Source organism: Melanostigma gelatinosum (genome assembly GCF_949748355.1).
Source record: "Melanostigma gelatinosum genome assembly, chromosome: 3".
In the NCBI taxonomy this organism is placed as follows: Eukaryota; Metazoa; Chordata; class Actinopteri; order Perciformes; family Zoarcidae; genus Melanostigma; species Melanostigma gelatinosum.
The window spans coordinates 28324208-28347298 of NC_136636.1; the positions used below are offsets into that span (position 1 = coordinate 28324208).

Here is a 23091-nt window from a genome sequence, read left to right on the forward strand (position 1 = left end):
GTCGTGTATTTAGAGGTGAAATGGCCTAAAGACTTGCTTCTACAGCGACATAAAGACAGTCTCCAACATTAACTTGCACACATGTTTATGTTTCCTGTTGGTCCACGCTACAGCACTCCACAAGCGAGCATAATAACGCTACACGCTAGCTGCCTCGGCTAGCATAAAATGATGCTAATGTTGTTTACGGTGGTTTTCATTATTGGAATCCAGTAGTTCAAGAACTTAAAACATATGCGGTGAGCATGAAGCCTCACTTTTATTTGGTCAGCTCGTTCACTTTGCTGAAATCCTGGTTGGTGCTCACTTGGTTTCTGAATAAAATGTATTGAGCACATTTCTCATCATGCTTTCTTCTCTACTGTTTTCTTTTTCAGACTCATGGAAGCAAAGCTGGACATTCAGATAAGGCACAGACAAGTTGATCCAGCTTCATTCTGTCAGAGGTCCCTTCATTATTACTGCCTTGGTTAATCAGACTTGTAACTGAATCTGGGTCTATTGTGACTAGCTGCAACCAAAATACTACAATCTGCAGTTTAGAATCCAGGTGCTGACTTCAGCATTCTGAAGTATCACAATGTCAGCTAGTGAATCCAAACTGGCTACTCTTTCATCGACACACGAGCTCAAACTTGCATGCACTCAGTGCTCTGTCAAGGAGAAAGAAGTTACGTATACGTTGAAATCGGTCCCCCACCAGTGTGCACGCGCTCTCTTGTTCTGTAGAGCCAAAGGTGGCAGCAAATGGAGGCCAGTCTCTAGGCGGCCCACATTTCCCAATCCCAATCATTATGAGAAATGCCACTTCTTCGCGGAGGGCTCTGGATGCACGTACCACAAGAACCGGTGCACCTTCGCCAGAAGTGACGAGGAAGCCGCCGTTTGGACGTTTGAAAAGCACCACAGGTTAGACCACATGCTCCTCTGTAATCTCATAGCTCAGTCTGAGGGAGCAGCTGATCCGCCCGATAATGCCAAACCACTGGGTAACCTCTTGGCTATTCTGGATTTGAAGGCTGTCTGTGAACAGTGTTCTGTGAAAGAGAAGGAAATAACATACTCAGTTCAGTCAGTTAGTCACAAGTGCAGTAGAAATCTGCTTTTAGCCAAAGACAAAGCCGCTAGTCAGTGGAGGCCTGTCTCTGAGCGGCCTACATCTGGACAGTTTGGTCGGAATGTTTTTTACGAAGTGTGTAAATTCTACGTCGAGGGCTCTGGATGTACTAAACACGGTCAGGCATGCACTTATGCCAGGAGCTATGAAGAGGCCGTGCTATGGAACTACGTTAGAGTCAGAGACATCGATCAAGACGAGTTAATCAGACTTGTAATTGAGTTTGAAATTATTAAGATGACACCAGAAAGTGCAGCTGAAAGCATACGCCAGCAGTTTTCAGGCGAATTCGTGGAATTCTGCAAGGACTGCTTTCATGATCGCCCACAAAAACTGACGACCAAAAGGTGGAATTCCACTTGCTCAGCAGATGCAGCGCACACCTGGGACCCAGTCTTAGTTCATCACCTGTCAGAGAACAGCAGAAAGCACATCTACAGCCAGGTGCGCCCTCTTCACCAGAACTGTCCGTTTACATACTGCAGCCACGTCAGGCAAGGCAAGCCCTGCTGGCACGAGGCCGGCCACTGCCGCTCTGCCCAGAGCGAGGTGGAGATGGCCGTGTGGAAAGCGGAGCAAGGTGGGCTCTCCGTGCGGCCTCGCCTCCTCCAGATGAGCCAGCAGGAGCAGACGGAGCACAGGAAGAAGGTCACCATGTACTGCAAGGTTTGCCTCCTGGTCCTTTCCTCTCCGGAGAGCTTCTACAAGCACTGCAGCTCTTTGGAGCATGCCCAGTTACTCTCTGAGGACACCACCACCAGGTGGAGAGGACGGCAGCCCCCACACAACCACCGATCTGACCTCTGGCTGTGTGAGAGGTAGACAACTTGCTTTACATGTTTGACAACCACATTGTCGATTCTTGTGAAATGTTTAATTACTTAACCCATTTGTTTTTACCAAAAATGCCATTCTGATATCTGTTTCATCCTGCTCGAAGGACAAGGCTGCTGATACAAATCCCATGAAAAGGCCAACACCAACATCGCTTCATTCTCTCATAGCTTCCCCAGCCTGTCTGTGCTCTAAGCCCATTCAGTCCCACTGAAGACATAACTCTCAATCTATACAGATATATTTTTCACAAACAGATCTCAGACAGGAGGGAGAAGTGCATTTTTGGGGACTATTTTCAGCGACGGATTAATCTACATTTGGTGCGCTTGTGCAGTCATTTCCAAAGACTGGGTCGGGACCCACTGGTGGGTCGCAGGAGATCTTATTAGGATCGCCAAATAAAGTAGCAGAATATCTTCCCTGGTCTTTTATCGAACATTTATTCAAAGCAGTACACCTTTGAGCCACACGAAGCAGCTGGATTTTCATAAAGTTCTGATAACTGTAGTCTACTTATAATGTTTGTAGTGGTTGATTTTCGTTGTCGATGATCAGCTTCTTTGACTTTATGACTGATGTTCAAACTTTAGACCTTACGGCTGGCTCCGTAACTTCTCTATCTGACTCGTGATGAGACACCACAGGATCGCACCATTAGGAACTCAGGAACGAACACCCACAGAACACAAGAGAGATTGGATTTTATTTCCATCACAAAGTATACAAGTAAACCGAGTCAACTACCCTCACAATAGAAATGTTCATCACTTTATACCCTCATTCTGCCCTAAGTCTTGGTTTCCTGCGCGGCTCTAAACTTTTACCCAAACAAGTTCCACTGTGAACCTCGGACATGTCATACCAGAGGATACTGGATTTAGATATTTGAGTAGTCAGTCTTCTTCCCCACCCGTCACATCTGGCCGCAGGTCAAAATGATTAGCGCTCGTCTTTCCCCTGTGGAAACCTGTATTTACTTGTATGTTTACCTCACCCTCCCTCTACCTTCACCCGGGCTCCAAGCCACTATGCTTACTCTCCTCCTCGATGCGTCTGAACCCCAGAGACCTTTGACAAGCAACCAAATGAGTTTGGTTTGTGTATATCTACATTTAGCTGAGTTGTGCATATTTTTGTACAAAGAAACCTAGACTCCCTCATCCTGATCCCTTGGTCGGTCTTTCACCCTCTCACAGAGCATCCTGGTACCCCTCACCCTTGTGAAGCCTTACAGGATGAACTTTTCAACCTGCGTGTCAAAATACGGTTACAAAGTTGAGGCGACCAAAAGAGCACAAACACCCTGCCTCAGTGATGTGAATCACATATGACAATGATACAGGCCCATATCACAGTATGAATGTCAACATACATGAATACATTTCAAGCTGTGGATATGATTTTAGACATATATATTTCAAGACACAACTACATTTTTGTCCCACATGTTGAATCTAGTATGAAAGGCTAGAGCACATTCTGCTTGTTTAGCTGATGAGAGGAAATGAAAAGAATGTCTGTTAACTCAAATTCACTTTATTCATTTGCTCTCATTTATAAAGTCTTCAACATGTGTATATGTTTAACACATGCATTCAACTAAAGTGTTATACATCAAACGTATATCTCTTCAAAATGACTGCTTTACCTGTTCTAGATGATATAAGGTATAAGTGAGTATTGTGGCAGCAGGACAGTGTGTGAGAGTCTAAATACACAGTGTGTGTGTTCATGGTCATGAAAGAACAAGTCACCCAGCGTGGCTCACTGGTGGAGCTCTATCTAGATAAGAAGGGAAACTTCCTCAACCGCCAACAGGAAAGATCAGCTCATTCAGACAACACGGTTGAAGATATATCAGGCGTTGATACAATCGCAACACTTGTTTGTGTACATTCATCGCTGGTTTGTGTCTTTTCCTGGGAATTGTTTACAATAAGAAAAACATAAATAGACGTATTCTTTAAATAGCAAAGTTGTGTCTCGGCTGCACTTAAGTCGCTCATTTTAACCAAATCCAAACTAATAGAGTAATGTGGTGAGGTTGGGAGAATTAAAATGCATAAATGAACACAGGTCAAACGTAAATACAACACTCATTGTTCAATGTGTTTGACACAAGTAAATGAAAAGCATGTGGAAAGGATGATGATTTATCTTTTTGTCTTTAATAAATGATTGATGAGCTCCTCTCACCTCCTCATGGGGACAGTACTTTGACTTAGTATCAGCAGGTCTGTGCTGCCTTCTGCTGGACAATACTGACACATCTTCACAGTTTGTTCTGTGTTTGTACTTTAATATGGCTTTTTACATTTATCTTTTGTTCAGTTATTAAAGCCAAAATGACCAATAATTGTCCTTTTAAACATCTGTTTTTTTCATTTCAGGAAATCAATGTACCAATAGGTTTTTTCATTTTCTTTGTTTGATTTGTTTGAACCCTTCTTTACACAGAAGGGGAGCTAAATGGTAATAACTCTTCTGAGAAACATTAAGATGTCTTTTTATTTCATGTTTTTTTACCGTTCCGTTTACCGGCACTTTGATTGACAGATCCTTATTGTATTGTTTTGTGATAATTCTCCTTTCATCGTAGACCACAAACGTGTGAATACGGCAACAAGTGCCCAAGAGCTCATTCTGTGGAAGAGCTGCAGGAGTGGGTGATGCGTGCTGCAGAGGAGAAGGAGATCAGACACAACATGGGAGCCCAGGGTCTCATGTGCTACAATGAAAGGCTCCTAGAGGAATACAAAAACAGCAGTAACGAAGTACACATCGTGAGTATGAGGCTTTTTTTTGGCTTATCTTTGGCAAACAGTTTATCCCGAGGTCATAGCAAACTTTGTCACTGCCCTTGAGGCCTGTCGGGCCTGAAGAGACACACAAACAAGACAATGCTGTAAAACATTCACACATCATGTAACAAGAGCAGGAGACAAAAGTACACAGGTCACACAGTACGCAGTCTGCCGCTGATGCTTTTGGGATTTTTTCTGAATTTCATAAACTACAGTAGAGATAAAGATGCCTGACTGAATTCGGACCTAAAGCATTGTGGGTAAATATTAGCCTACCAGAGAGCCTAATCTCTAGGTATAGTTCAGAGTTCACAATGTATGAGCCCCGTATGATACTTTGATATAGTCTCTAATTATTTGAATTTGTTTAACTATTGATGCAGTTTATGTGAATAACGTCAGTATAACGATACAGATACAGATTCATATAGACATAGATGAAGGGACTTCTGCTTCCCAGAGACTTGCAACACTTTCAGTCTCTAATCATCACATGAAGAAAAAGGACAACATTTCCAGCCCAAATAGTCTCAGGCCCAAAGATATCAAAAGCTAGAAATCATTCAGGTGTAACAATTAATGAAGCAAGTTTGTGACTTCTCACGAAGTTGTTTAGTTGTTTCTTACATTTCTAACTGACCGTTTACTCTTCAGTTCTTCACCGCCGTAAATCACAGAATGTCCATTCACTATTTCAACAGATATCAGAACAGGTTGACGATGTCAGCATCTCTTGTGATAAAGATTTAACTGTGGAGTGTGAACAGATCAACACAACACTGCAGTGGAACTTCCAAGTTGAAACAGAGGTAAGATGTTTCAGAGGTACAAGGCGTGGTTCGATTTTCTGTGACAAAAGCCAAAGTGCATAATGATGCCAGAAGTCATAAAAAACAGTTAATATATATGAGCATATATAACCAGTCCAAACCTTAAATAATACTCTCTTAGAGAATATTACATCTTAGTTTTGTATCACAGAGCTATGACAGAGTAATAATCTGAGTAATAAAGTGAAATGACATTTATGTTTTGTTGGTCCTCAGTTGTCTTTGTGTTTCCAGCTGAGGTGAGAAAGTTCCCAATCTGGAAACACTGATTGAACTGCGTGTTGTTTCCTTCTAATATTCAGTTCTATTGAGCCATCACTGTGGTTGTGATCAGTTTAGGAAAGAGGAAACAAAGAGGATGAGCAGGAAAAGGTCCTCCTGCATTCACAGGCTGAATCTGAAGGCATTGCGACAGGATGTTTGGCAATGGAAGCGTTTCCGTTTGTAGTCCGTGTAGTATTGACCAATCACGGTCGCCTAAAGTACAACCTAATTGAATTGTGGGACTCGCCGAGGGGTGTGATTTAAACAGCCGTCTATGCAGATTACGCATTACTAAACCACAGAAATAGACTTAAAGCATGAAAAGAAAATCCCTTCTCACGGTCTTAGTGTGGACTGATACATTAATCTGTTCCAGAGACGCAGAGATCTGTTCCAGAAGTGAAGGATGTCAAAAACGCTTCTGAAAAGACTTTCATTGGGGATTGGCCGTAACATGGGTCAGCTAGGTAGCAGGTGAACAGGGAATACAGTCAGGCAGAACTTTTTGGACTGAGGCAGAAATATGGGTACAAGTGATGTATTTACAAAAATAAGAAGTTAGTTGCTGTATTAGCCTAGCCACTCTGTTACTCTTCTCGGTGTCAGTGTAGCGATAACACAATCTTCATCGTCAAATGTCTTTTTTCGTTCATGTCCTGGAAATGTTTTGGTCTGCTTATTTGCCACTTTTCTGTGTGTACAGAGACAACTTGTGCACGTGGCGCTGCTGAAGCAGGAACCGGGAGCCTCATTCACCCTTGGTGACCTCGGTTCTGTGCCCTGCATCCACTCCTCAGGTAAAGACTTTCTCAGTGAAGACATAACCTACGACATCACCGTGTCCTTCACATCCATCCACCCTGGCCTGTATGACCAGTGGCTGGTGCTAGATTTTGACATGAGGCCAGTGCTGCTGAAGAAACTCAGAGTAAGAGTAGGCCAGCTGTCACTGGATGACGTTGAGCAACCAACTTTGGATCGCAGAGCCACCCATCAAAGTGCCGAGCGTTGGCATCGAGGGAACAGGGTTATCATCCCGTGTACGACCAGGACAGAGGAACAGGAGGAGCTGTTAAAGGAGTACAAGCCTCCACAGATTAGCTTCCAGTATAAATCCTCCCACAACAGCCAAACAACTCTGAATAATGAGAACTACAAAGACAGAATGCACCACTTCCTGTACAATGAGGAGCGGGCAGAGGACCAGATTGTTTCAAGGTAATATGCTTATTTTTAGCGGTTTCCTTTTAAGATGTTTAGAATTTGCACATATGTACAGACTCTAAGGCTTTCTTTTCTTTTTTACTTTAGACTAAATGTTCGTGGAGAAATTACAACAATGGACACGCTGACCAGTACAAAGTTTGACATGGTGAGGGCTCCTCTGGGAGAACTGTTCTGTGCTGTCTCAATTCCTTGTAATCTCACACCAGACACCCCTGAGGGACTGGCACTAAAACGGAGCATCCAGTCTGGCCTGATAGCCCCCTTACGTGGTGGTTCAAACTCCAAGGTCTACGAAGCCATCATTCGGCAAGACAAAACCAGTGAGAACAAAATGTATTTGCAGCTGTCTAAAAACTGTTGCTCGGATCTCGCACTCAAAAGCAATGAATCGTATCAAATGGAGGTGCAGTTTCAGCTCAATCGCCACAGCTTCTGTACCATGCACAAAGCCGTAGACCTCCTTCCTGATACAAAAAGAGTGCTACCAGATCTCAAGAACTGTGCAGTTCCTGTGAATAGCATCCACTATGAGAAGCTGAATGCAAAGCAGCAGTCAGCAATTGACTTCATCACAGGTCATTCCAATGGCCAAAAATGTGTGGCACCACTCCTCATCTATGGACCGTTTGGAACTGGGAAAACATTCACCCTCGCTACAGCAGCCAGAGAGCTTTGTAAGCAGCCTCGCAACAAAGTGCTCATTTGCACCCACACCAACAGGTAATATATATTATTGAAAATGTGATGAATGAAATATTGATGATTGAGTCATATGGACATGTGGTCCCCAAGTATTTTTTAAACTTTAAAGGACCATGGGCCAACTGCGGCCCTCTGCCCGTTTTTAAGTTAAAAAAAAAACTAAAACATAGCTTGATCCTATTTCATATAAATTACACTCTATGTACATTGCACATCATATTCTAAATGCTAGATATTGCCTAAATTCAGTGCAATTGTCTTTTAACCTCTTGGTGCAAAAAACAAAATTTAATGTTAAACATTTTTTGTTTCCTTTCAGTTCTGCAGATCTGTACGTCAGAGATCACTTGCACCCATTCATCGACCAGAAAAATGATGAGATGAGGCTGATTCGAATAAAAGCAAACCGTAAAAATGCTTTGTCTGTCACAGATAAGATTACTCAGAAATACTGTTTGCTTTCGGAAGATGGACAGTTTTTTCTACCACCTACAAAAGCTGCCCTAGATTGCCACAAAATAGTCATAACCACCACGACAATGGCGAGACATTTTCATGACCTAAAGCTCCCAGAGGGATATTTCACCCACATACTGATTGATGAAGCCTCTCGGATGCTGGAGTGTGAAGCCTTGATGGCCCTTGGCCTTGCTGGACCAAACACCAGAGTTGTTTTGGCTGGGGATCACATGCAAATGGGACCCAAGCTTTTCTCAGTTGATGATCATCACCGTTCAAATCACACACTCCTCAATCGCTTGTTCCACTACTATCAAGGCCAAAAGTGTGACGCGGCCCAGAACAGTAGAATAATTTTCAGTGAAAACTACCGCTCAACCAAGGAAATCGTGGAGTTTGTGTCCACCCATTTCTACGTTGGTAAGAATGATTTTATCAAAGCCACTGGAGATGTTCCGGCTCCTGAAAATGGCCGTGCCCTAAAGTTTCACCATGTCCGGGGAGAGTGTCTGTTGGACACTGGCTCCATGTCTTGGTACAACAAAGACGAGGTTGGCAAAGTGGTTGAAGAAGTAAATGAGATTCTCAAACACTGGCCACAGACCTGGGGGACCAAGGACCACAGCTCAATCTGCATCCTATCAGAGGGATTTCAGGTAAATAAAAACTAAGACGGAAACAAAATTAGATCAATGATACAGTGAAGATTTCTGCATGTATATCAATTGTCACGTTATATATGGTCAGAGTTGTAATGGTTCAATTATCTCAATTGTGTCTTCCTATTATTAGGTTCGGCAAATTAGGACAGCACTTTCAAGAAGAGGCCTTCCTGAAGTCCATGTTGAAAATCTTGCAAATGTCCAAGGTAGTTTTAATTTAACTTAAAGAACTCCTGGATGATTATCCTATTATGCTGCTCATGAAGAGCACACCTGTCTGACTATTTCAAGAGGCTTTTTTGTATTTAAAATAAGAATTTGTTCTAATGCGAATTGTCTTCATGTGTTGACAGGCAAACAGTTCAGGGCAGTCATCATGACAGCTGTGCAAACACGTGACAGCCTAAAAACATCTCACCTGCCTGGTCTGGAGCTGTTCAATGATGCCCGTGTGTTAAACACTGCAATGACTAGGGCTCAGTCCCACATAGTTGTGGTGGGAGATGCTGCTGCCCTCTGCTGCTTTGGGAAATGCTCAGGGGTCTGGAAAAGCTACATAGACCACTGCGTCAGCAACAACAGTGTTGCACCGCAGCATTTCACTCAAGATTTCTTTGAAAGAGATGTCATGGAAACTGCAAGGTTTCAAAAGTCTGAACATGTGGATGAGAGCAACACTCTCAATGATGCAATTCTTCAAGAGTTGAAAGATGAATACGAACAGCTGAAAACAGATAATAGTTCAGAAGAAGACAGATTGAATTGTAAAGACTTGGACAACCACAAGTCAAGATCATCATACAATGTCAGTGACGTCGATACACCCCTTATGGAGTTGTGTGAAAAACAACCAGAGGTGTACGTGCATGGAAGGTTGGTCAGGGAGACATCAACCAGAGGTTATGTCATACCATTTCAAAAGCCCACCAAACGTATCAGCATCGAGGGAAGGGAAAACCTGGGTAAGGTCTTCAGTGGGGACGAAGTGGTCGCACAAACAGCAAGAGTGGTCAGCATCACTAAGGAAGCTGAATCGGCCCGTGTACTTGTGTGCCAGCTTGAGGATGAGGATCACAGCAAATCGAGACAGAATTCTAACGACAAATTTGTCAAAAGGACAATGATTCCCATTACAAAATCTGCACCCAAAATACGCATACTGATCAGCAAGAAAAGACGTAACTTCCTTCCAATATGGGAGCAGATAGATGGACAGTGGACACCCACATCATATGAACGTCTTAACGAAAACCTCATACAAAACAATGTATTTGTGGTGCAAGTGATTGGCTGGAGAGAAAACTGTTATTTTCCATTGGGGAACGTCGTAGATATTCTTCCAATCGGAAGTTCTTTTCCTGCTTGTCTACAGATCCTGAATGAAGAATTCAAAGTTGCACCCAATACATGTACATCGGATGAGGTACTCTCCTCCAGAGATGAAGACAGGACACACAGACTGGACATAAGAGACGTGTTTACTTTCACTGTTGATCCAGAAAATGCAAGAGACTTGGATGATGCCATCAGTGTCAGGGAAATTGGAGACCATGAGTATGAGTTGGGAGTCCATATTGCCGATGTGGCAAGCTTCGTGAGACCAAGTGGTGAATTGGATGAAGTTGCAAAACAACGTGGCGTTACGTATCACTGCAGTAGGGAAAATCCTGTGCATATGTTCCCCAAAGTCTGCACTGAACACTTCAGTCTTCTGCCAGATAAAGATCGCCGGGTGATTTCATTGATGTTCAAAGTAAAAAAGACAACAAATGAGATCATTGGAAAGCCCAAATTCCAGCTGTCACAGATCAAGTCTAATCAGAAGTTGTCTTATGAAAAGGCAGAGGGCATGATCACCGAACAATATAGAGACAGACCTAGATTTGACTCTGTAGAAGACTGTGTCACGGTGGCTTATTGTTTCGCAAAAGCCCAAAGGAAGATTAGACTTAGGGATTGGGCTTACTCTCAAACTGATGATGACAGATTGCCCGGAAAGCGCAAAGCCAATCTGATGATTGAAGAGCTGAGTGTGTTGTTTAATACACATACGTCCAAGGATTTGATTGGTTTAGAGAAAACCATGAACTGCACACCCCTTCGTTGTCAAGCAGAACCAGATCCTGAAAAGATCGAAGAATTCAAGAAGAAATGCGGAGGATTAATATCACTGTCTTTTCATGTGCAGAAGAAAGTCCACGACGAACAAGCCCCAAACTGTGAAAACTTCTGCATACTCACAGAAGTGTGGGAAGATATCCAGGCAGCTGCCAGATCAGATGATATAGACAGTATGGTGGACCTGATTGCTGCAGATGACATCCACCCTCTGCTCCAGCCAGTCATTGATCAGTTTAAGAGGTGCCTTAGTAAAGCTGAAGTCCTCTGTTCCAACTCTAGCAAAGCACAGGTCGGGCATTATTCTCTGAACGTAAGATCCTACACCCAAGCATCCTCACCAATACGGCGGTACATGGACATCATCTTGCAGAGACTTTTGCACTCCAGCATATGCAACAGGGCTGTCCAATACACTACCTTGGAGATTGAGACTTTGTGCAGTCAATTTGAGGAAAACCTTAAAGTTGTCAAGGCGTATGAACAAAAAGCTGAGCAAATCCATTATGCAGTGAGCATGAAAAAACAAAGTGCTTCAAAGCTAGCCTTTTTTGTTAGGCCCCAGAGAGACTACTTCGCAGTAGCATTTCCTTTCAACAAGAATGTTTTTGCAGAGAGTGTATCAATTATGTACAAAGATTTACAACTGTGCGACCAACCAGTTGTTGATGACACAAACGACTGCGTCACTCTCACATGGAAAAGGCGGATCTACGCAGTTGACAACATGCAAATCCACCAAGAGCTGAAAAAGCCAGGCTGTGATCCCTGCGTTGAGCTTCCACTGACAGAATGGAAGGCCATTGTCGAAGCGGTTGACACACAAAACTGGGATCATGCAAAGTCTCTCACAATGGAGGCTAATACAAAGCGCCTGGAAAAAGTCAATATTCTGCCACAATCAGTTGTGGTGCCTCATTCCAAGACTAACTCATGTACCATTGAGAAGCAAGAGGAACAGAAGGAGCACGAGGTTGTCATCTCGCTCCAGTTGCAGAGAGGTGACACCCTTCAGATCCAAATGACGACAGAGATAAAAAGAGGTTATCACATGCCTGCTGTTCAGTTGGTGCGCATTAAACCAAAGTTTGAGATTTGTGTGCACCATGTCCACAGCCCTATCACATGCTTCTCCAGATCTGCAGACGATCCATCAAGGCTTTTTTATAGAGACTCCGGAGAGTACGTACGGATCTGGAAACCGATGTGTGAGATGGAATCTGCTTCCAGTGCAGTGAATGAAAGTGACAGCATAGTCATCGAGAACCTGGTGGTAAACTTCATTCAAGAGCGGGAAGGCATACTAACAGGAAGCTTCTTCTTACCAGTGGCATGGATCACTGAATGGGCCATTGAATGTAACCTGTCGAAGTGCTTTCTGTGCATACGGAAGAGAGGTTTGACTTCAACCATGGACAATTCTGCTCTGGTGGACCCCAAAACGTTTACATGGGTAGCCCACGGCATCACAAGAACAGAAGAAAAACGTAAGAAGCCTCCAAATGAAGGAAGTACAGTGCAGTTCGATGTCAATCACCTGCCGATGGAGCCCAGTCCTGATTGTGTCTTTCAGAGAAACACTTGTTTCACAGTGGAAATCATCCCAAAGCTCCTGCCTGACATGTAGGTGCAAGTGTAGTTCACTTTGTCCTTACTAGTGTCACATTGCTAAATTTGACTTTTCATTCTTTCTCTCAAATTTTTGCATTGACATTGAGGTTATATGTTGTTAGACGTTTCTTTTTCAGCTTCAGATCAAACTGTTGACATGCACTTCTTTTCTTTTTGTAGCCGGAAAGAAAAGGCTGTGACGAGCATTCCATCTGCATGTGATCTGGTCCAGACTATAGCTCTTGGAAAACACGTTCCCAGAGAGGGTATGCCCATTAGTCCAGTTGCACTGTCTACTGCATACGATCAAATACACATAGCACACGTTGTACATTCCTACTGTGTAGTGTGTTTTAAGTTTAATTCAATTGCTTTTTGTTTTGCATGCAACAAAACAATCTGTCATTTTGTCTTTGCAGTAGAGCCAAGGTGGCACAGCGTGAGGAGAGAGTTACCAGAAGGACTGCCAGAGTTTAACATCAGTCAGCGTAATGCTGTGGCGAAAGCTCTAAATCACACCTTCACACTCATTCAGGGACCACCTGGTAAGAGCTGGAACGTACATTCACCCTGATGCTTCATATTTTCTGCAAAGGCTAACTCCATTTTTTCACATTTGTCTCTTAGGAACTGGAAAGACAGTGGTAGGTGTTTACATCGTCATGTGTTTCTTTGAGCTGAACTCTATGAACCCGAGGAAATTGGATGACCCAAAGGATGAGGACAAGAAGCAAGTCATTCTCTACTGCGGCCCGTCCAACAAGTCTGTTGATGTTGTTGCAGGCAAGTTACTTTGTTTCTCTGCTTAAATATCAGCATAATTTCTTTCTGTTGCTATAACCCATGATTTACTGTTATAACACAGAGTACTTGTTGAAGTTTGTGGACAGACTACGGCCCCTCAGGGTCTACAGCCAACATGTGGAGATGCTTGATTACCCTCATCCAGACAGCGCTCTTCAGTTTTCCCGGAGGTCACTCCGCCAAGAGCGTGGCAAACTGGAGCTCAAGTATAATAATCACACCAGTTGATGAGATTCAGTTTTTGAAATGATGTCTTTAATTATTAACCAACACTGTCATATTTTGCATGGTTTAAGGAGCATCACACTGCATCACCGCATGCGGCAGGATCAAAACCCTTTTTCGGATAAAATAAAAGATTTTGATCAACGCATTAAACTTGCCCTTGAGAAAAAAGGAGGAGAGCTGACTGCTGAAGAAGTGCAAGAGTAAGTTCAGATGCACTGCTGGTTTTACAAACTTTAAAGATGCATGAAAATGTCACCTATCAGTGAGTAAAGTAGGGCATTCCTATATATACTCACTTTTACTAGTTTTTACAAATTCTTACCTTTTATGTTGGAATAAACCGTGTTTTCAGGTTTTACAAAAACAGAAGACTTCAAGGATAACTACCGGTACTAACTAGTTGGTTTGGCAAATAAACATTTGGTTAGCTTCCCTACTTCCATTGCTCAGGTCTGGCCAAAACCAGATTCCAGGATGAACTAGTCACGTCATGTGCGAACGCAGAATAACTAAGACGTCGCACACAGCGCTGTCGTACGGAAGTAAACATGGAGGCCAATGAAGTCAGTTTTTATTAATTTTTTATAAGGGCTTTTTGTGGAGCAATGGCTGCTTCTTCTTTACGGCAGTGTGTGGGAATTCAGGGTCGAAGCCAGGATTGAAATCGATTTCATCCAAATTGTACAGAAGAGTCAGCCCAAATACTAACAATACAATACAAATGCTGTCCCTCCACTAACTACTCCATCGCAGCTGTCTTCCATGTTTGTATTCACCGATGATTCCCCCCGCCCCCCCGCCATCACAGAACTGATGTCGACCTAGAAGGACGGAAAAGTCGCATGAATTCCGATATGACTGTTCAATCGGAGGTTGTATTTCAAAAAGCACAACCACATATGAAAGTGGCCCAAATCAGAATGGAAAAGATCAGATTCCATCTGTTTCACATATGTGCAAAAAAGAGCAGATTTGCACCACTTTTGCCTGGCGTCTGCATGAAGACAATCCTTATGTCTTGTGTTTGTTTGTCATTTGAATTTTCTGCGTATGACTGTCATATGTTTGCATACCAAAATCTTGTTAAAAAAGAGAAGGAACAAGTAATCGAGCAATTTTAAAACTTAATGTTCAGCACTAACTATGGATTGTTTGTCTTCCTAGATACAAAGGTCTTCTCAGAGACGCTGGGAAGTTTGAGCTTGAACAGCATGACGTCATACTGTGCACATGTACACAGTCGTCCACCCGGATATTGACAAACACAGTCAGTCCACGCCAGATCCTCATTGATGAATGTGGAATGGCCACCGAACCCCAGGCCCTGATACCATTAGTCTGCAACAAACCAGAAAAGGTGTGCTTTCCATTTCACCATCAGTATCCTGCTCATGCTTTCCATTAACACTCTGATGCTGCGTTCACACCGGTCGCGTTGATTTTTTGACGCACTGCAAAAAAGCGTCCAACGCACTGCACAATCGCGTCCAACGCGCCGCCGGTCGTGTTCACACCAAACGCCGCGAAATCTCGTAGCGCCGGAGAGGGGGCGTGGTTTATCGACTGGAAGCCGTTCACCTGGCCGCCATTTATTTCCGCTGTCAACCGTGAAAGGAATAAGGACAATTGCTGCTTTGTACGTGTTGTGGAAGTCCCTCAAACATCGGAATGCCAAACGCCGTCATGTCTGGTTCATAATATTGTTCAGAGGAGCTCCGTGGATTGTATCGAGCTGTATTCACTGTCTAGCAAGCCACCGGTCGCTGTTTACTACAGCTGTAGGAACACTAAATAAACTGATTTGGCTGTGATTCAACGGCAATAAACCGACAAAAAGGGACTCCGAAATAACTACGTAATGATGCCGATTTGTACTTGTCTTCTCCGACAAAAAGGGACTCCGAAATAACTACATAATGATACCGATTTGTACTTGTCTTCTCCGATAAAAAGGGACTCCGAAATAACTACGTAATGATACCGATTTGTAGGTTACTGGTCTTCTCAATGGAGCTCTGATGGATCGGTGCTAGGCTATGCTAACATCGTAGCAGCTCCACCAGCACTCAATAACGTCACGTAGACGTAAATACGGCAGCGTCTATTCATTGTTTGTACCGTATGGTTTACACACACACATGTATACACATAGTTTGGTCCGGTCTCTGTTGATATGAGGTATCGTAGAGCTCTGGGTGAACACAGACGGTTACAGGATTTATTTCCTGATTCAACAACGGCAGGAAGCCAGTGATGACAGGGGGAGCAACTCAACGCTGATAGGCTATCGCGCCACAGCGTCACGCGATTATGTCGCTGAAGTTGAAAAATTTCAACTCGCGCGTTGGCGATTTTGCGGCGTCCAACGCGTCCACCGCACTGCAATAACGCGTCCAACGCGCCGCGCCATCGCAAAATCGCAGCGTGCCAGTCTCATCGCGTCTGTGCATAGACTTTGTATGTAATCTCGACGCGCGTCAAAAAATCAACGCGACCGGTGTGAACGCAGCATAACAATGCCACTAGCTAACGATGAATGTTGCTTTCTTTGTGTATTGATTTATGAAATACTGCCCGGAAACAAACACTGAACATACCTAGTGCTTTGATCCTGGTCGCCATCTGATGCAGGGTAACCTAGCGGTTCTCAACCTTATGTAACTTAAGGCAGAAAACCTTTCAACTAGCTTACTATTGCTAAATGAAGTAGCATATTTAAGTTGTCCGGGTGTAATATTGTGCTTACCCTCACCATCACTGCCTGCCATTATGAATCTGAATTGAATGTCATATTTCCACACAAACTTTGACTGTGTAGGGTTGTCTCCCACTCCCATCACTTTTTCATTTCCAAAAGCGATCCATTTTGTGTCACTACATCCAAGCTAGCTAACAGCAGCAAAACACGTATACGTCTCTACCTGATGATGTGTCGTGATTGGCGTGGTGATATTCAGACGTAACTGGTCATAGAAATCATGCTTTGTTTGAATGACTTTTGATGTAATTCATCTAATCATGTCTGTCTCTATGGAGCCAAATCCAGGTCAATAGTTTCGGTCATTTGAAAAAAAAAATTTAACCTGAGAGTTCAAGTTGTGGTGTTGAACATTGAAAAATACAGCAATGTATTCAGAATAACAATAAGTGACTGAAAGGGTTTTTTGGGTTGAATATAATTTTTGATTGAGTTCTGGAATTGTTTCGAATAAGATATTCATTTAAATTTTTCACTTTCATGTATATTTTGAAACTGAAAATATAAAATCTGAAAGTACAACATATAAGACCTCAAATATCAAAATATATATGAAAGTGAAGAATTAAAATAAATATTTTATTCAAAACAAATCCAGAACTCAATCAAAAATTATATTCAACCCAAAAAACCTATTCATTCACTTATTTTTATTTAGAATACATTGCTGTATTTTCCAATGTTCAAGACCACAACTTGAACTTTCAGGTTCAAATAATTTTTCAAATGGTCAAAACTATTGACCTGGATTTGGCTCCATATGTCTCCAGGCTATTTGAACATGGGACTGTCTTTGGATTAAAGGGGTGTGTGGCCCTTGTTGCATCATCACACTAGTTATTGACTCTAATGTTTTAAAATATCACTTTCAGGTTGTTTTGATCGGTGACCACAAACAGTTACGACCCATTGTGAAGCATGAGCGTGTGAGAAAACTAGGGATGGCCAAGTCTCTGTTTGAACGCTACTATACAATTCACAAGAGCAGGGCAGTGATGCTGGACACCCAGTACAGAATGGTGAGAACATTAAAGATCCACGATATATACATACAGTGTAGAGTATATACATGAATATATGTAATTCCTGCAGCAATATTGTATTACCATATGTCTGAGTTAAATATTCTAAATTGTAATCAATAACTCAATTATCTGCCTTCATAGCATGAGAGCATATGCAAGTTCCCATCAGAAGAATATTATGAAGGAAAACTGAAAACTGGGGTGGAGCAGCCGAGCAGCGTCCTGCGTGTGAAAAACAAGACAATGCCAATCGTCTTTGGGGACATCATTGGCGAGACCGTCAGTCTGGTCGTCAGCACAGCCAAGGGCAACCAGCACTCTAAAGCAAACAAGGAAGAGAGAGACAAAGTGGTACGATATTGGGCACCCTTGGTTGTTGATTTTAAACAGTGATATTAAAATGAAAGGGTAAGAGTTACTAAAGTCGTTAAAGGTAGAGCGGGTAATGTTGAGAAACCACCAAAAGTATGCTACATTTGAAAAATGATCCAAGCTAAAGAGTGTTACCAACTCTTCAAATAAATTTAGCGAGCAGCATTAGATCCAAACTTTGCTGACAAAAAAAGTCGGCAACACTGATCCCATTGGGCTTCCTTCCAAAACCCCTCCACCAGAATTGTCATTATGAACTTAAACAACTTACATGGCTACTGTTAGTACTCACAGCTGTAAAGCTAGCAGCTTGTGAAAGACTCCGGTGACATGCAATGAGTGTACAAACAGAGTGCAAGAAGGTAGACAGGCAGGTAGGCCGTCCAATCATTACATTCAGGCTTAATGAAGTGATTGGACGGGGCTATTACAGTCCTGCAGCATCCACAGATAATCTGATTTTTTTTTTGACAGAGCATTTGATTTATTGATTGCTGTGGGGATGTAAAAATTATTTCAACAAAAAAATGGTTTTGAAGAAGATTCCCAACCCTATGGTTGACCTGTTAACCCTTTATTCATGCTGTGTTTCCATTGAAGTATATTTATGCACATTGTGAAGTATGGCATTAGAAAAGCTGTATGGAAACGACAAAGTTCAATAAGACTTCCTCAACTGAGCAAACACATCTTGAGATGTTTTCTTCTTCAAAATAAGAGTTGATGCGCCAAAATAAAAAACAAAAAAACATTTGTGCTGAATGAACATTTAACGCTTCTTTTTGGATATTTTGGACAACATGAAGCATGGCCAACACTAGCTGACATGAGAGCGTAATTATAGTTTGATGGACAAGGCAATTCGTTTTTTTTCCGGTTCGTAACCTCTTCTTCTTCTACTCTGTTAACCGGTGGATTGCAGCCATGTGTAGCCTACAGCGCCAACTTCTGACCAGTCTGTGCTGAAGCCGAGTTCATTCGATTCAAACCAGTTGATGGAAATGTTCCTAATTCGCATTACTTTTTTACAACATTTCAAAACTTCGCTTGACGATTGAATAGAAAACTGGCTAGTGACATGATTTATTAATGCTTTCAATCACTGGTTTTTGCTTTGGTTCTTTTGCAGGTAGACATTGCGAAAATGCTGGTGGAGAATGCCAAAATCGAAAAACAAAGCATTGTGATTCTGACGCCCTATAATGCCCAAGTGTCAGAAATCAAAGATGTGCTGAAGGAGAAGGGAATGGGTGAAATCACCGTGACCACAATCACTAAAAGCCAAGGTGACAGATGCTTTACTGAGAGTAAAGTAGCTACACGACAATGAAAACATATTCCAGTGTAAAACTGCTCATTCTGAAGAATTGCTTGTAACCAGTATGTTTGAGCTTGTCCCAGTGGTACCACTACTTCCTGTCCTGATTGCTCATCATGTGACATGCAACATTTTGTCTTCTAGGAAGCGAATGGCGCTACGTCATCTTATCCACCGTGTGCTCTCTGCCAAGTAAAGACATTGAGAAAGAACCAGGCCCTGGTTGGTTGTCCAAACATCTGGGCTTTGTGGGCGATCCTAACCAGATCAACGTGGGCATCACCAGGGCCAAGGAGGGACTGTGCATCATCGGTAAGATACTTATTTCTACGCTTAAAGCTCAAAGCTCAAAGCTCCTATGTCGCCTCATAACTCAGATGTCTCTGTCCTCTCAAAGGGAACCAAGAGTTGCTGAGCTGCAGCAGAACTTGGGCGAATCTCCTGAACCACTACAGGCTTCAAAATGCAGTGACAACTGCAGACAAGATTTCAGTGTGTTGTGCCACATAGCTGAACTCATCCATCCTTTAGAAGGGACTGGATTTCTGGAAGTAGCAGACCAGAAGAACAGAACAGCACGACTTCATTAAACATGTTTGTATTTTAGCTTAAGTCTATAAAGTCGTTGTAACTTTTGATGTACTCTTTTTACAGTTTTACAGTATATTTGAGGTTTTTGATATTGTATTTGATGTGCTCTGATTTTCCTTGCTATTTAATATAAATAGGAAATCTTACAACTTCTAGATCAACTGTACTGTGCTCATATCAATTCTAAATGCCCAGGTTCAAAGACTGAATAGTCTGGGTTTTTTATGTTTGCATTTAAGAAAAGTTGTTTAAGAAACGTTTGACCTATTGTGTGTTGATACATTAAGATCTCCTATTTTCAGAGATTAGCTTCGGCTACAGAAATCTTAATAAAACATTGTCAATTAATATAACCTGTATGATGTGTGATTGGTTGGATGAAGGCTTGTTTTTGGCCAGAACGTTGGTGAGTACAGGTAACAGGGATGGGTGGAGCCTAAAGCACACAGGGATTTATTGAGCAGATTAAGGTACAAACTTTTACGAAAACAAGAGACAGACGAGGGAGGGACAGAGAGGCACAATGGGGCATTCATGCATTCATGCATGTCCACTATTCAGAGTAAACATTTTCAGATAAATTGATGTCACTATTTCAGAATCTCCCTCCGGATATCAGGTCATCTGCTCATTTCTGTGAGGCTCCCAAAATGTTTGACTGAGTGGACTGTACAAGGCCCACAAGTGCACATTTGCATACACGGTAACAGCCATGTCTATAAGGCATTATAAATACCTTGAACTGATAAGTCATTATAAAATGCTTTAGCATTTTTGTTTTAAGTCGTTTTTGAATAGTAATGCTTATATATTATATAATAACCATAATTATGCAGTGCTATAAGCAGATTATAACTCATTACAAGTATGTGTATTATGCATGATAGAAATGGGCCTCGTAGAAAACATTACCACAAACACAAATGCATCTGCTTTCTTAGCCTGCTTTCTACTACAGCAATGCTTTAGGGACACTGTCAAGTTGCATTATGGGAGGTGTAGGATCCAGTGTTTTGTAGCTTGACCATTATACAGGGAATAAAGGTGAAGATATCTTGGCCTGTGCAGCACTGATTTGGATCTCTTTTTTTTAATCTGTTGCTCACAGTTTCCCTAACAACATGAAAGTGCAATAATAAATCGCTGGATTACCACTTTAATATGAATTTGAGTACAGCATTTTTTTTCCTTTTAAATATTTAAAATGAATATGATGGTCTCTCCAGTCACTTCTTTCTGTGCTAAATAGTGTGCTGTGATTCCTGCTAAAGAGCACTAGACCCCGTGACAGAATAAACAGCAAAGTCAGGAATTCATTAAAATACCAGTTGTTTCATGAGTATGGAGGTTGTGTGTATGATAGGAATAATGTATATTTCATCTGGACGATCTTCCATGTAAATCTATCTTCACACTTATGCTAAACACATCACAGCTTGACCGGCCCGTTGATGCACTGGACAGTCCAGTTTGGATCACCACAACGTGTGCATGTCTTTAATGAATCAGAGGCTTTAAGACAAGCTTATAAGCTTTAGGTGCTGTAAGATCAGATAAACACAATGAACACAACATCATATCATATATGAAACGTGGAGGTTTTATGTGAGTAAACTGAGCAATAGTTATTCACTCCATTATATACATATATATATTATATTATATATTTGTCAACACATATTTTCTTCTCACCATTGAAGCACTTTAATAAAAGACAGTAATCCGTGTGGAGTACTGTTGTGAGGCTTATTAAACTTAAACTGCCTGGTTTAAGTTCTTAGGCATGTTTAACTTTATAGTTAATTACTTTGATAGAATGCTTCAAATAGGTACATCATTTTTTACATGTTCAATAATAAAAGTAATCTTTAACCTAATGCATAGTGACCTTCCCAATGCTGCTTATTAGGTTACTTATTACTCATGTGCTCATTGAAACAACACAACCCGCACTGAGGAGTTCAGTCCCCCCCAGACAGGACAGAGCTTTAATGTAAAGGGAAACATTGCATGTGCGGTGTTTTTTCTTGTTAAAGCGTTTGTATAGGAAAGACACAACGACAACTGCACCACACAAAAGCACCATCAGGAGACGGGATCTATCCGCTCCATCAGCAAAACAGTTCCCAGAACACGGCCACACTATTTCTGGTCTGGCGCTTCCATTAAGAAAGTGCATAGCAATACCAGAAGTGTGTCTATTGCTCTTGAAACGTTATGGCAACTAAACATACTACATACTGGGCTGAAGGAAGAACTATACTTCAGAGGATTCCTTAAACTATATGTTAAATTCTGCTTATGTGAGCATATTTCGTTTTTACACAATTTGTTGGAAATTGGAATTGGAATTTTGGTTTGTTCTCTTGACTGGATTGATGTATTATAATTTAACCACAAGATGGTGCCATAATATCATGTAAAGCAGAAGTAGGTGGCAGGTGATACAGATGATTCCCAATGATGTGACTATTCTATAGGATGCCTTGAACATGTCTATGGTCCACAGCCAGCGTTCTTGTTGGCCCCTGCATGTCTAAGCGGTGGGCTTCTGATTCAGCAACATGTTGAAATAAAAAGATGGACAGATGTGAGCTTTCTTTTACTGAACTGAACCTGACTTCTAAACTCCGTCTCAAACAAAAACAATTGACTCTGTTTCAGATCAATGAAACACACTTATGAACAGATTCATATTTTGTTGTAAACTTGCATTAAATAACCATACACATTTTAAATGTTCACTAATAACAACTGAAATAGACTTACGGAATAAAGTCTTACAATTTGTCCTAACTACAGGAAAACTCGTTTTTTTTTTTCAAATGAACACTTCGTTCAGGTGGTATATTAGTTCAAGTACGACAATAAAGAATGAACAACTAATCACAAATATGTTTTATCAATAAATACAATTATCTTTTAAACCAGATATATGTTTCGATTTATTATTTTGCTATCAATTTGGCGCGTTTGTGACGTGCCCTAAAATATCAAACGTCTCTGCAGAGAACGGCCAAATCCCAATGTCCCCCCTAAAGCCTCAAACCCTGAACCCTCAAGGGCCTACTGACGTCACCTGGTAAGTGGTTGAGTGTGAGAGACTGTGAGGGCTTGAGATGGTGTAAATAGGAATGGGACAGCACTTTGCTGCAACATATCACGTTACCATGAAAACGAAAAAGATTTGATGTATAATTGTAGGTATTTATTTTATACTTTGTACTCCCTGATTTGAAAGTCTTCCAGGCTCTTTCCTCACAAGATGAGAGGTAACTTTATGTGATCTATTGACTTGTTTTTGTCAAAACATCTTTGATGACAAAATCAAATATTTTATGAATAAATAAATAAATATCCTCTG

General features: G+C 41.8%; 1 protein-coding gene across 1 annotated transcript; it reads left to right on the forward strand.

Moving 5' to 3' along the window:
- Positions 1-580: 580 nt before the first annotated feature.
- Positions 581-20057, forward strand: LOC306797611 (3'-5' exoribonuclease HELZ2-like; the record flags this gene model as incomplete). The annotated part of the gene is made up of 19 exons (XM_079296971.1): positions 581-1935; positions 4554-4737; positions 5460-5567; positions 6556-7070; positions 7164-7799; positions 8101-8896; positions 9033-9108; positions 9256-12643; positions 12812-12897; positions 13051-13176; positions 13259-13414; positions 13497-13641; positions 13732-13863; positions 14828-15020; positions 17294-17440; positions 17588-17797; positions 18948-19104; positions 19281-19448; positions 19534-20057. 19 exons carry the CDS (start codon positions 581-583, stop codon positions 19644-19646), a joined length of 8691 nt encoding a protein of 2896 aa, XP_079153097.1. The 3' UTR covers positions 19647-20057.
- Positions 20058-23091: the final 3034 nt, after the last annotated feature.